This window comes from Heterodontus francisci, chromosome 26 (assembly GCF_036365525.1).
Source record: "Heterodontus francisci isolate sHetFra1 chromosome 26, sHetFra1.hap1, whole genome shotgun sequence".
NCBI lineage: Eukaryota > Metazoa > Chordata > Chondrichthyes > Heterodontiformes > Heterodontidae > Heterodontus > Heterodontus francisci.
The window spans coordinates 65,096,216-65,111,859 of NC_090396.1; the positions used below are offsets into that span (position 1 = coordinate 65,096,216).

Below are 15,644 nucleotides of genomic sequence, written 5' to 3' on the forward strand. Positions count from 1 at the left end.
ATTCAGTGTCTTCAATCAGTGTCTTCAGAACCTTACCAGGGCTTGAAAGTTGCAGCTATGAGGAAAAATTGGATTTTCTAGTGTTGTTTTCTTTAGAACAGAGGAGACTGAGGGGAAGCAGGGAGCGAGTGGCCGGACCGGGAGGCAGGCGGGGGAACAGGGACTGAGCAGCCTGCAGTCAGTGGCTGCGGGCGTGCTCTCTCCCCGCTCCCCCCCTCCCCCACCCCGCTCTCTCCCCGCTTCAATTACCAGGCGGCACAGATTTAAGGTGATTGGTAGAAGGATTAGAGGGGACATGAGGAAAAATGTTTTCACCCAGAGGGTGGTGGGTGTCTGGAATTCACTGCCAGGAATGGTGATGGAGGCAGAAACCCTCCATTCTTTTACAAGGTATCTGGACATGCACATGAGGTGCTGTAACCTGCAAGGCTACGGACCAGGCGATGGAAGATGGGATTAGATGGCGGCTACTTTGTTCGCCTGGCACAGACACGATTGGCTGAATTGCCTCGTTTTGTGCCATAATTTTTCTATGGTTTTCTATATTCTATGGTTTCTTGATATCAGGTGGAGTGAATCGAATTGGCTAACAATTGGCATCTGTGATGCTGGGGACCTCAGGAGGAGACCGAGATGGATCATTGGTTGGCTGAGCTGTGTCTATTGCATGCTGCTTATGCTATTTGGCTTGCAAGTAGTCCTGTGTTGTAGCTTCACCAGGTTGACACCTCATTTTGTGCTTTGCCTGGTGCTGCTCCTGGCATGCCCTCCTGCACTCTTCATTGAACCGTGGTTGGTCTCCTGGCTTGATGGTAATGGTAGAGTGGGGGATATGCCAGGCCATGTGGTTACAGATTGTGGTTGAGTACAATTCTGCTGCTGCTGATGGCCCACAGCGCCTCACGGATGCCCAGTTTTGCATTGCTGGATTAGGAATGTGCGGTGGTCACTCCTACCAATACTGTAATGCACAGATTCATCTGCGACAGGTAGATTGGTGAGGACGAGGTCAAGTTTATTTTTCCCTCTTGGTTCCCTCACCAGCTGCTGCAGACCCAGTCTCACAGCTATGTCCTTTAGGACTCGGCCAGCTATGGTGCTACCAAGCCGTTCTTGGTAATGGACATTGAAGTCCCCCACCCAGAGCACATTCTGCACTTTAGCCACCCTCAGTGCTTTTTCCAAGTGCTGTTCAACATGGAGGAGCACTGATATCAGCTGAGGGGGGAGGGGGGTAGGTGGTAATCAGCAAGTTGAAAGTGTTTTATACAAGTTTTTTTTCACAATTTCCTTGCTCTTGTACTCTCTGCATATAAAGCCCAGGATCCCGTCTGCTTTATTCACTGTTTTCTCAACCTGCCCCCTTCAATGATTTGTGCACATATACCCCGAGGTCCCTCTGCTCCTGCACCCCATTTAGAATTGTATCCTTTAATTTATATTGCCTCTGTTTTTCCTGTCAAAATGAATCATTTGAAAACAACGAAGTGAATTTTTAATGCAGCAACAGCCACAAACACCACTCTGGAGAGCAAACACTTCCTCTTGGAGACGTTGAAAAAGAATACACTGGGCTGTCAGTCAAGCCGTCCTCGCAAGACTATTGGTGGGAAGCGGCAGGGGCTTTGCGATGATTGGAGGAGACTGCTGTCAGTCAGTTCCCGCCCCGCCCCCGCTGTCCAGGCGACGTTCCATTTGCTTGTATCTTTCTGTAGCTGCAACTCGGTCCGTTTCAGCTGATTGGCCGCGGGGCGGAGGCTGAGCTTCAGGAAGTGGCTTATAGATTGGCTGCGCTGCAACCTCGCCCCCTTTTCCAGGCAGGGACGTTGATGAATTGGGTTGGCGGAGCTCCCGGAAAGGTTGATCCCTTTGAACGGCAACAGGAGCCGGTCGCTGTTCGATGCTGCTGTGACTGAGCCTCTGCGTTTAGTAGGGGGGCGGAATTGTAGGCGGGCGGGGAGAGGCGTCTGCCCCGCCGGGCTCCAGCAAGCAAGGCAGGAGCTCCCGAGCAAGGCCAGAAAAAGCAGCAGCAGCAGCTGGCAGTCATGACTGAGAAGCGAATATCCCGCTGGTATTTTGGAGGCTTGGCATCCTGCGGGGCGGCGTGTTGCACCCACCCGCTGGACCTGCTCAAGGTGAGTTGTCCCAGGTGAGAGAGGCTTCCTTCGCCCAAAGCAGCTCTTAGTAAAGGCTGGGTGTGTTTTGTGTCAGACTAACTGCATCCCATCATGTGCAGGAGAAACTACCTGGTTATGCACATATGGAAATTCCGTTCCGAAGAAGGGTCACTGACCCGAAACGTTAACTCTGCTTCTCTTTTCACAGATGATGCCAGACCTGCTGAGTGGTTCCAGCATTTCTTGTTTTTATTATATTGGAAATTCTAATTCTAAGCCTTCCCAAAATCGTTCAGTTTATTGCACAAACTGCACTCATTGCTTTATTGGGGGACCTGAAACTGGAACAAGCCAATCGCAGAATTTGCATTTTTCCTTGTAGTTGCCAAGGTTTGCAGGTCACCAGGCTTTTTCGACAATTTAATTATCGAGTTTTTTTTTGTCTCTGTTTCTGATTGGTCGCACGTGCCATGGTAAGTGCGTGTGTGTGTGTGTGCGCGCGCGCGTTGGGGCATGTTCTGTGGTTCACTTCATCCTGTATGATTTTTACATTGATATTTTGTGCCCAGTCATGTACACATCTCCCCCGCAGTTGGGGCTGTTTTTGCATTTTCAGAGTTCCCTGTCTAATTTCCTGCCTGTGATTCTGCCCTCTGTTCTGACACACTCATGTGCTTTTTTAGGGCACGCTGTTATCTCTTCCCCAAATCCCCCATTTCTCACCACGCGGTCACGCTTTGTGAATTTAAGGGTCGTGAATCTTTGGAACTCTATCTCCGAGGGCTGTCGGTGCTCAGTTGTTGAGTATATTCAATGTTGAGATTGATATATTTTTGGGCACTATGGGATGTGGGGGTAAGGTGGGAAAGCGGAGCTGATGTAGGAGATCAGCCATGATGTTCAATAGCAGAGCAGGATTGATGGGCTGAATGGCCTATCGCAACTCCTATTTCTTATGTTCTCATGTTTGGATGTCGCCCTGCCCAGCGCCAATGCTAAAGGTCGAGTGCAACGGAATGGCATGTGCTCGAGATCGGAAAGTTGGAATGGGAACAACAAGACCACATATACCCCTCTCCTTTCTGTGCCAGCTCTGCATTGTGACCTATAATCATGGAACAATGCCCTTCTGTTCTGCTTCCCTCCATGTGGAACACCACCCCCAAAGAAATCCTTGGTGTTCTTGTAAGATGTAGTACACTTGGTTTCCGAGTCTTTACGTGACATTATCCTGGGCTGAGTACCATCAGCCTCTCACGTAAGTGGCCCCTGGTTCCAGGGCCGATCAGGGACCAACAAGGGGATTTGCACACTGAGGCAGAGGGCATAGCTGAGGTATTAAATTAATACTTTGCATCTGTCTTTACCAAGGAAGAAGATGCAACCCAGGCAATGGTGAGAGAGGAGGTAATTCAGACACTAGAAGGGTTTAAAATTGATAGAGGCTGTAGTAGACAGGCTGTCTGTACTTAAAGTGGATAAAGCACCAGGTTCGGATGAGATGCATCCAAGGATACTGAGTGAAGTGAGAGTGGAAATCGCAGAGGCACTGGCCATAATTTTTCAGTCTTCCTTAGACTCGGGGGTGGTGCTGGAGGACTGGAGAATTGCAAAGTTATACCCTTGTTCAAAAAAGAGTGTAAAGATAAGCCCAGCAACTCTAGGCCAATCAATTTAACTTCGGTGGTGGGGAAACTTCTAGAAAGAATATTTTGGGACAAAATTAATTGTCACATGGATAAATGCAGCTTGATCAAGGAAAGCCAGCATGGTTTTCCTCAGTGAAAATCATGTTTAACTTGCTGGAGTTTTTTGAGGAGGTAACAGAGAGGGTTGATGAGGGCAATGCTGTTGATGTGGTGTACATGGACTTTCAAAAGGCGTTTGATACAGTGCCACACAACAGACTTGTGAGCAAACTTATAGCTCATGGAATAAAAGGGACGGTAGCAACATGGATACGGTATTGGCTGAGTGACAAGAAACAAAGAGTAGTGGTTGATTGATGTTTTTTGGGCTGGAGGAAGGTTTGTAGTGGAGTTCCCCAGGGGTCAGTGTTGGGACCCTTGCTTTTCCTGATATATATTAATGACTTAGACCTTTGAGTACAGGGCACAATTTCAAAGTTTGCAGTTGATACAAATCTGGGAAGCATTGTGAACTGTGAAGAGGATAGTGTGGAACTTCAAAAGGACATAGACAAGTTGGTGGAATGGCCAGACAGGTGGTAGATGAAGTTCAATGCGGAGAAATGTATAGTGATACATTTTGGTAGGGAGAACATGGAGAGACAATATAGAATAAAGGGTACAATTCTAAAGGGAGCAGAGGGACCTGGGTGTATATGTGCATATGTCATTGAAGGTGGCAGGACAGGTTGAAGACCGGTTAATAAAGCATACAGTATCCTGGACTTTATTATTAGGGGCATAAGAGTACAAGAGCAAGGAAGTTATGTTGAACTTGTATAAGGCACCAGCTCGGCCTCGGCTGGAGTATTGCGTCCAGTTCTGGGCGCCGCACTTTAGGAAAGATGTGAGGGCATTGGAGAGAATACAGAAAAGATTCACGAGAATGGTTCCAGGAATGAGGAACTTCAGTTATGAAGCTAGATTGGAGAAGTTCAGACTGTCTCCTACATGAGGGACAGAGTAGATAGAGAGAAACTGTTCCCACTTGTGAAAGAATTGCTGACGAGTGGCACAGATTTGAAGTATTTTGTAAGAAATGCAAAAGTGATCTGAGGAAATCTTTTTCACGCAGACAGTGTTTAAGGTCTGTAATGCACTGCCTGACAGTGTGGTGGAGGCAGGTTCAATTGAAGCATTCAAAAGGGAATCAGACTGTTATATGAAAAAGAAGAATGTGCAGGGGAATGGAACTGAGTGAATTGCTCTTCTGGAGATCTGGAATGCACTGCCTAAAGGGGAGGTGAAAGCAGATTCAATAGTAACATTCAAAAGGGAATAGTTTTTATTTTGCATGGCAATGGTGATAGAGCAGGGGAGCGGGACTAACTAGATGGCTCTTTCAAACAACTAGCACAGGTGTGATGGGCTGGATGGCCTCCTATGCTTGAAGACCCTATTATCCTATATGCCTTTGAATCCTCTGAAAGGTGAACTGATTAACTCCTTAGTGAGGCATGGCTGACTGTTGTAACGAAAATAATAAAGATGTCACATTGTTCTTGAGCTAAATTAAATCTTGATCAAGGATTTCTCTGAACCTGATTGGCTCTATCTTAGAAGACTTGACCTCATCTTTCTCAGGAGACCATCTAGAACATATTTAAACTGGTGTATTTTCCGTCCTCTTGTTTCCTTTCTTGTTAGCATCTTTGATATCACACATATCACCAATAAATTGTAATGAAGCAAAGGTACATAAAAGTGACAATGGAAAAGTAAACATGGGCACAGCAAAAATTCTGATGTCTTCCAATCATTTTATTACCATTTTTATATAGCCCTCATAAACCGATTATTTCATTACCATTTTTATATTGCCCTCTATCTGTGGACTTACATTTGCCTGAAACACCCAGATACAGTACATAGTTTAAAATCTCATGCTCGCCAGTAAATGTTTTAGCTCATCATGTGCTGGTTCCACAGACGACCCAGAACGTTCAGATACTCAAAGTGTGGACTATAACCTCCACATTTCCCTAATTCTTTACTCCTGGCAGAAAAGAGAAAGACATGTGGGTAGTATTTGTATAATCATTTTAGCCCTTTCGGCAGCACTTTTCTAGTTGTAGATCTTGTCTTTGAACATGTCCTTCACAGTATATTTAAATTACCAGCATGTTATCTGAAACGGCAACGACACAAGAGCTGATGTATCATTGTGTTCATCACACCAGTAAAAATGACTCCAGCAACTCTCATGTCCAACCTGATACAAAGTTACGCATATGTCCTTGGTCTCAGCACTACGATGGTTCATGTCCACAAGAATTGCTTGATTCGAGTGCTGAAGCTGTTGAAACCTCGTGCTTCATTCCTCCCCACCTCCAAATAGCAAAACGATTAGGATCGAAGTAGGGTTGCTGCAGACTAGTTTTCAGGATGCCATTTGAAAATCTGTTGGTCTGTGTTTGAGTCAACAGAATTGCAAATTGCCACACTCCACAATTAGAAGAGACTGACTAGAACAATAAGATCCAATTTCCAAGCGTGTTTATATACACAGGTATATATATCTGGTCATTAGTGATAACAAAACCATTACGAAGACCATTATTGTCAAACAATTGCCCAAACCTTATATCCACAATTGTAGATTCATTTAAACACCAAGTTTCAACATTGCATTGGTGAGATTGTTCTGTACAGGATGTTAAATTACCATTGCCCTGATCCCAGCAAAATCTCATCAGTTTCTGAGTGGGACCTATTCTCTTTGTTATATAGAGTGTACGTTGGGTTCTCATTTGTGACGTTGTCACTCAAATATCCAAAATTTACAATGGGCAATGCAACTTGTTTGGCTGTGTCACGTGGGTCCAGAGCCAGAAACAAACAGCTATTGAGCTGATTGTCCCTCAAGTGATCCTCAACTCATTCGGGTCCAAATGGTCCCAGGGCAGTGCAGGCCAAATCCAGCGGCCAATTCTGGTTGAATAAAGATAGAACAATATTCCTCACTAATTCATTCAGACGCAATTGCACATATAGTTGCCCCTGCAGCATTAAGTTCCCGAAGGCCATCAGGACAGTAGGTATTCTGGTTGAAATTACTTGAGGTATTGTTTAGGAATTTCCAGTCCTCTGTCAGTATAACCTTGTGTACTGCCCCTTTGTTTCAACCTGGGTCATCACCAGTAATTTCTTACGAAAAACCTCTGCATCCAGTATATTGAAAAACCCCATGTCAACCCCTATGGATCCTAAATTGGTGTTAAACAATTCCCCTCAGGTAAATTTTCCCTTTTTTGAGTTTTTGGAACAGCAGCTCATATCAATTTATCTTCTCAATTCCAGTTTTAGAACTTTGAACTTTCTGTGCTTGGTGAATTGAATAAAACTGCCTCTCAGCAGAAATGTATAACTCCTTTTGTAGCTTTATAAAAAGGCAGATTAGTAACACCACTAATAATGTTTAAACATTCTGTGAAGTAGCTCTGCAGTAAAATCCACTACAGGATGTAAAAGCAAAATACTGCAGATGTTGCAAATCTGAAATAAACACAGTGCTGGAAATACTCAGCAGGTCTGGCAGCATCTATGGAGAGAGAAGCAGAGTTAATGTTTCAGGTCTGTGACCTTTCATCAGAACTGGCAAAGGTTAGAAAAAGGAAGGTGTCTGATAGGGCAGGAGAGATTAAATAACAAAGATGTCATGGGGCAAAGAGTGTTTAATGCTTTTGGTGAAAGACAAATCATTTGTCCAGAGAGAGTGTTAATGGCAGAGTAATGAGCAGCTCTGTCCAAAAGCAACCCATGAAAAACAGGCACATGGTTAAAAAATACAATAATATTGAAAAATATTTAAAAAGCCCAGTCATGCTCTGAAATTGTTGAACTCAAGGCTGTAGAGTGCCTGATTGAAAGATGAGGTGCTGTTACTCGAGCTTGCGTTGATGTTCACTGGAACACTGCAGCAGGCCAAGGACAGAAATGTGGGCATGAGAGCAGGGGAGGGTGTGTTGAAATGGCAAACAATCGGAAGCTCGGGATCATGCTTTCGGACTGAGCGGTGGTGTTCCACAAAGCTAATCTACGTTTGGTCTCCCCAATGGAGAGGCAACTGCACTGTGAGCAGCAACTATAGTATACCAAATTGAACCAAGTACCTGGAAGAAGTGTTTGGGGCCTTGGATGGTGAGGAGGCAGGAGGTAAAACATACGAATTAGGAGCAGGTCACTCGGCCCTTCGAGCCTGCTCCACCATTCAATAAGTTCATGGCTGAACTGATTACTCTACATTTCCACCTACCCCCGATAACCGTCCACCCCCTTGCTGATCAAGAATCTATTTACCTCTGAATTAAAAATATTCAAAGACTCTGCTTCCACCGCCTTTTGAGGAAGAGAATTCCAAAGACTCACGACCCTCAGAGAAAAAATTTCTCCTCAACACTGTCTTAAATGGGCGACCCCTTATTTTTAAACAGTGACCCCCCTAGTTCTAGATTCTCCCACAAGGGGAAACATCCTTTCCACATCCACCCTGTCAAGACCCCTCAGGATCTTGTATGTTTCAATCAAATCGCCTCTTAATTGTTTGCTGTGCCCATATTGGCTGCCACATTTCCTACATTACAACAGTGACTACACTTCAAAAAGTATTTCATTGGTTGTAAAGCACTTTGAGATGTCCGGTGGTCAAGAAAGGCACTATATAAATGCAAGTCTTTTTTTTAACCGTTCGAATGAGCTCAGACAATAGCACCAAAGCAGTTACATCAATAATACAGATCTGAGGACAGTGTCTCACAGCATCTACAAAAGGAATAAACTGAATGTAGGTAGCCAAGAAATTCAACCCAAGGTACATCCAACAGTGTAAACTGATTGAAAAATACAAATAATTCAGTCAGTTCCATTAATTTATATTCCTGCTCTCCAGTGAAGAAAATAACTTGCATTAAGACATAATTGTTAATTAATAGTAAGACTCCCCATTTTCTTGAAATTACCCGGCAAGAAGACAATTAAATTCTACTTCTAGGTGATTATTTATATAGAGGATATGTAATTTTCTTCACTTTAAAACATCAGTTTGCTATAAACCAACCGTCAATTATTGAGTGATGGATATCAATGCTGTAACACACTGTTCATATTGAACAGGAAAAGACAGGCAGAAAAGGAGAAGTAGCCCTGATAAAGGACGACATAAGGACAGTAATGAGAAAGGAACTTGCTTCAGAAGATCAGGAAGTAGAATCAGTATGTGTGGAGATTAGGAATAACAAGTGTCAGAAAACACTGGTGGGAGTAGTTCATAAGCCTCCCCCTCCTCCCCTCTTCCCCGCCCCCCCCCCCCCCCCCCCCCCCCCTCTCCGCACTAACAGTAGTAATACTGTTGAACAGAATATTAAGAAATAAATAATTGGAGTTTGTAACAAAGGTAATGTAATAACAATGCGGGACTTTAACCTTCATATAAAAGGGCAGGTATTACACCACCTGCAATTGGATGAGGAGAGGACCAGGGTGTCATGGAGGGAGTGTTCCCTTCAGAATGCTGACGGGGAGGGGAGGGGAAGATGTGTTGGGTGGTGGCATCGTACTGGAGGTAGTGGAATTGGCGGAGGATGATCCTTTTGCTGCTCACAATGTGGTCCCCTCTACACTGGGGAGAACAAACGCAGATTAGGTGACCGCTTTGCGGAACACCTCCACTCAGTCCGAAAGCATAACCCCGAGCTTCCGGTTGCTGGCCATTTCAACACTTCCCCCTGCTCTCATGCCCACATTTCTGTCCTTTGCCTGCTCCAGTGTTCAAGTGAACATCAATGCAAGCTTGAGGAGTAGCACCTGATCTTTCGATTAGGCACTCTACAGCCTTGCAGACTCCATGTTGAGTTCAACAATTTCAGAGCATGACAGGCCTTTGTTTTTATATTTTTCAGTTTTTTAAATTTTGTTTTTTTTTAACCATGTACCTGTTTTTCGTAGGATGCTTTTGGATGGAACTGCTCATTATTCTGCCATTAACAATCTCTCCGGATAAATGCTTTGTCTTTCACCACAAACTGTAACACACTCTTTGCCTTTGGCCCATGACATCTTTATTATTTAATCTCTCCTGCCCTCTGCTCTATCACACACCCTGTTTCTAACCTTTGCCAGTTCTGATGAAAGGTCACAGACCTGAAACGTTAACTCTGCTTCTCTCTCCACAGATGCTGCCAGACCCGCTGAGTATTTCTGCCTCTACCACCTCTTCAGGCAGTGTGTTCCAGATTCCAAACACCCTCTGGGTGAAACTTGTTTTCCTCAAATCCCCTAAATCTACGCCCTCTGGTTATTGACCCCTCCGCTAAGGGAAAAGGTTTCTTCCTATCTATCCTATCAATACCCCTCATAATTCTGTATACCTCAATCATGCCCCCCAGCTTTCTCTGCCATAAGGAAAACAACTCTAGCCTTTTCAGTCTCTCTTCATAGCTGAAATGCTCCAGCCCAGGCAGCATCCTGGTGAATCTCCTCTGCACCCTCTCCAGTACAATCTCATCCTTCCTATAGTGTGGTGCCCCAAACTGTATACAGTACTCCAGCTGTGGCCTAACTAGCGTTTTATACAGCCCCATCATAACCTCCCTGCTCTGTGCCTCGGCTAATAAAGGCAAGTATCCCATGTGCCTTCACAACCACCTTATCTACCTGTGCTGCTGCCTTCAGTGATCTATGGACAAGTACACCAAGGTCCCTCTGACTTTCTGTACTCCCTAGGGTCCTACCATCTATTATATATTCCCTTGCCTTGTTAGTCCTCCCAAAATGCAGCACCTCACACTTCTCAGGATTAAATTCCATTTGCCACTGCTCTGCCCATCTTACCAGCCCATCTATATCATCCTGTAATCTAAGGCTTTCTTCCTCACTATTTACAACACCAATTTTCATGTCATCCGCGAACTTACTGATCATACCTCCCATGTTCACGTTTAAATCATTAATGTACACTACAAACAGCAAGGGTCCCAGCACTGATCCCTGTGGTACACCACTGGTTACAGGCTTCCACTCACAGATACAACCCTCGGCCATCGCCCTCTGCCTCCTGTCACTAAGCCAATTTTGGATCCAATTTGCCAAATTGCCCTGGATCCCATGGGCTCTTACCACCTTAACCAATCTCCCATGCGGGACCTTATCAAAAGCCTTACTGAAGTCCATGTAGACTACATCAACTACCTTACCCTCATCTACACATCTAGTCACCTCCTCGAAAAATTCAATCAAATTTGTTAGACACGATCTCCCCCTGACAAAGCCATGCTGACTATCCCTGATCAATCCCTGCCTCTCCAAGTGGAAATTAATCCTGTCCCTCAGAATTTTTTCTTTAATTTGGGAAGCTTTAAATGAAAGACCCAGCCAAATGGTATCATCTATTAAACCCCGTATAAGGCTAACCAAACCAGGTGTCTTTAAATCAACAAATTAACTCTTTAACTGGAAGAACTAAATTCTTAAACACTATGAAGATATAAACAACATTATAAATAGAAAAAGTTAGAGTCCTTGCAAATTCACAGTCCAATGTTGCTTGAAGTCCTCACCAATGTTGCTTTCCTTCTCCAGTGAATTTCAACAATTAATGACTTGCAAACTCTTACAGTGAAATCAAGCTGACTTTAGAGTTTTTGAGGGACAACAGATTAGATTAGATTAGAGATACAGCACTGAAACAGGCCCTTCGGCCCACCGAGTCTGTGCCGAACATCAACCACCCATTTATACTAATCCTACACTAGTCCCATATTACTACCAAACACCCCCACCTGTTCCTATATTTCCCTACCACCTACCTATACTAGTGACAATTTATAATGGCCAATTTACCTATCAACCTGCAAGTCTTTTGGCTTGTGGGAGGAAACCGGAGCACCCGGAGAAAACCCACGCAGACACGGGGAGAACTTGCAAACTCCACACAGGCAGCACCCGGAATCGAACCCGGGTCCTTGGAGCTGCGAGGCTGCGGTGCTAACCACTGCGCCACTGTGTCGCAGGCTCCCTTCCCTTTCTTGAATTTAAATTAACAGAGATCTCTGTTTAGGCTTGACTTTTTTAGAATTTTGAGAGATAATAATTAAACAGATTAAAATCCTCTTCCTTTAGTTTAAATGATTGAGAGCTCTTTTTTTCCAAGTGTTAAACACCACAGCTGTCTGTATCTGTGTCCTCTGTCTGTGTTCTCTACAATTCAGTTTTGAACTGGCTTTTAATTGAAACAAATGTATTGCATGAGACTCACTCCCAGTAGCTATATCTATGGTAATGAGAATACATTCTTTGAATCGCAGTCTCCAAATGGCTGTTTCTAATGGCAGCCGAAAATGCACCTTTCTATAACTCCTGAGGCTTGCCGGTTCTTAAAGCAATACTGATCCCTTGCAAGCCTTAAAGGCAAACTGCATATTCCGGGGAAAAAAAACTACAGGACCATGTCATCTCCACCCCTAGTGGAATGAAACGCCATTCTTTAAATGCGTTTCATTACAATGGGTAAAAAAAAAAATGCAAATTGAAAAAATGCTAACTTTTTTTCACACATTTACAGATATACACATTTCTTTTAAAAAAAAATGTTTAGTCTACAGCAACAAGTTCCACCAGAACATTTCAGCTTTAAATTTTCAAAAGGTTGTTCCAATTAACCCATTTCAAATTTCCAAGCATAATCTTCCAATAGTTTCGTGTTTTCCTTCCAAGTGTGCCTATTGTCCATCACCTCAGCCAGGTGAGCTGCACAGCTAGGAGCACTGACCACAACGTGGTTCACTATTCTCTGAGACCTTTCTGAAGTACCTCGCAACCTATGTGGCATCACTTGACACTGGAAAACCCTGTCTGGTGTAATCGAAGCTGATTTTTTTTCTTACCCTGGGGTATCAAAGGAATTTGACAGCATCCTTCCAACACATCGGTCTCTTTAAGACAAATTGTGTTGCCCGCTCTGTCCATATAGTCCTTTAAATGAGAATTTGGTTAGGAGTCTGCCTTCTTTACCACAGTGACTTTTCTAGAGTCTATGCAAATTTGAGCCGACCCACCAGGTTTAGTCATCAAGACCATCTGTGAATTCCAGCTGTCCTGACGAGGTTCATCTAAGCTGCCCTTCAGCATGCATTGTACCTCTGCTTCCACTTGGGCCTGTCTGTCTGGACCTAAGCAACAAGGATGTTGTTTTAAAGGAACGGTTCCCCCCACCCCCCCTACCCACATCCTGGTTTATCCCTACAAACTTTTAGAAACGTTGTGAAAACCCTGGTTAGGACTTCACGCTGTTTTGTCTCCAAGTGTAAAAGCCTATTGTTTAATTTTCCTAGCCATTCTGTATTCACTGATTGGATAGTTTGAGGTTCAATCTGAGAATTTCCAAGGCCTACTTCTGCCTCATCCTCACTGTCCTTTTCCTTCTCCACAGTCCCGATTAACTGACATACCTGTACTGGCTTATTCTCCTCCCTGCAGTAATATAGTTGAGCAAATTAATGTGACACAACCGGTTCTTCATCTGGCGATCAGGGGTGTCAATCAAGTAATCTACCTTACCCACTCTTTTGATCACTCTATATAGGCCACTGAACCGTGCTTTTAATGGTTCTCCCTGTGACGGTAACAACACTAATACCTCATCTCCTGGTTTTAGGGTAGGTTGTGGTTTTCCCACCATTTGACAGGTACGGCATGCCCTACAAAATTGTGTCTCATCCTTTGTAAGACCTGGCCAGTAATAATGTTTGCTTATGCGTGATTTGATCTTCCGAATTCCCCTATGTCCTGAAAAAAGAATGCCGTGTGCTAACCTTAATAATCCTTGTCTATATCTAGGTGGTACCACTATCTGTTCAACAACTGTCCAGTCTTCGTCGGCAGGTCTAAGAGGCGGTCTCCATTTCCTCCTCAAAACCCCATTTGCCATATAATAGCCTTCCGGAACTCCTTTCACCTCAGCTTTTGACAGAGCCATCTGTGCTATTTGGTATATCTCTGGATCAGCTTGCTGTGTTGCAATGATAGACGATCTGTTAAACATCTCATTTGGATTATCTGAATCCCCAAATAAGGTTTCAGATGCCTGATTATTTTTGTGGTGCCCCTTTTACCTCCGACAATGGATCCTGTTTAGCCATTGCTCGGGTAACTACACATGCAGGAAATATTCTCGGAACTTGCTCCTGTAATTGCTCCGTTTCCTCAATTTCACATGGTTCTTCTGTAACTATAGGAGAAACTGATATTTTTGATCCAGCCAAATCATTTCCTAGGAGTAGATCAATTCCCTTTACTGATAAACTGTGGACAACACCTACAGTTACTACCCCAGTTATTAAGTCACTCTCTAGGCGTACTTTATATAAAGGTACGGGTATACACACCCCGCCAATTCCGTTAACTAAAACTTTAGCGTTGAAACCTCATATCTTTCCCCAGTAAGAGTGTTTGGGTTGCTCCTGTATCCCTGAGTATAATAGGTTTTCCTGCCTTGCTTACAGGATACATAGTTACTCTCCCCTTTGACAAAAAATCATTATAACACTCAGGTATTTTCTTCTTAACCACTACACTCCTCTTAGCTTTAGTATCTGGTTTCACATTCACAGTTGTCATTAAAGCTATAGCCTGGTGTGCTATACTGAGTCTTTTCCTCTGCACTAACTTTGCGTACCCCAACAGATCCTATGGGTTTACCTCGCAATTTCCAGCACTCTGAACGAAGATGACCTGTTTTGTTGCAATGATAACACCTTGGCTTGCGAACCTCACTTTTACCCTCAGCACCTTCCTTTCTGACCTGAAGTGGTGATCCTGGGACATTCCCAGCTGTTCCTTCTTATCCACGGCTACTTGCCTTCCTTTCACTCTCCCACTTTCTATCCTTCTCCAGTTTATGGGAGTGACGGACAAAATAGGTTGGCTTATTCACAAGCTCAAAATCATCAATCTCTGCTGCTTGCCTAGCTTTCAAAACTTTCAGGTTATCTATATAAGTTCTCACTACTGAAGGAATGGAGTTTTTAAACTCTTCTAAGAATCAGTTCTCGAAGGTTCTCATACGTGGTTTCTATCTTTAATGCCTGTATCCAAAGGTCAAAATTAATTTGCTTTACCCTCTCAAATACTGCATTGCCCAGCCAATCTCCGTAAGTTCCTAAACTTCTGACGGTAAGCTTCAGGGACTAACTCATGTGCAGCGAGAATAGCCCTTTTTGCCATCTCATAATCTGCAGAAGCCTCTTCAGAAAGCATGGCATAAACTTGATGAGCTCTGCCTACCAGCCTGTCCTGCATGAGCAATGTCCAGCTTTCTTTCGGCCATTTCATCTGTTTGGCTATTTTTTCAAAAGATACGAAAAATGCCTCGACATCCCTTTCCTCAAACTTAGGAAGAGCCTGTATAAATTTAAACAACTTCTCACTGGGTCCTGATCTAAATTCAGATTCTTCCTAACCCGAATTTTCCCTGGATTCAAGACTACCCTTTTTGTCTTAGTTCCATCTCTTTTAACTTAAATTCCCTCTCTTTCACTTTCTCTCCGAAATGCTCTCTTTCTCCCTTTCCTCCAATTCAAGTTTTCTTCTTGCTTTTTCTTTTTCTTTTTCCTTTTCCTCTTTTTCCAATTCAAGTTTTCTTTTTTTTCTGCTGAAGCTCCAGCTTTTTCATTTCTAACTGAATCCTAGCCAATTCCACTGCATCAGTCTCGGACCTATTACCTTCCTATTTTTCATATTCCCTTTCTTGTTCCTCGTATTGACCTTCATCTGTATTATCATCATCTTCTACTAATTCCAGATGTTTGGCTATTATTTCAATTATCTCTGCTTTTTTTTGGCACCT

General features: G+C 43.7%; 1 protein-coding gene across 1 annotated transcript in view; it reads left to right on the top strand.

Annotated features, from left to right (window-relative positions):
• The first annotated feature begins 1,803 nt into the window (after positions 1-1,803).
• slc25a10a (solute carrier family 25 member 10a) overlaps positions 1,804-15,644 on the top strand; it is a 45,524-nt gene continuing 31,683 nt past the window's right edge. The window contains exon 1 of the mRNA XM_068058439.1: positions 1,804-2,135. Within this exon, the coding sequence (XP_067914540.1) occupies positions 2,046-2,135 (90 nt within the window). The 5' untranslated portion in view covers positions 1,804-2,045. The remainder of the gene's footprint in view (positions 2,136-15,644) is intronic.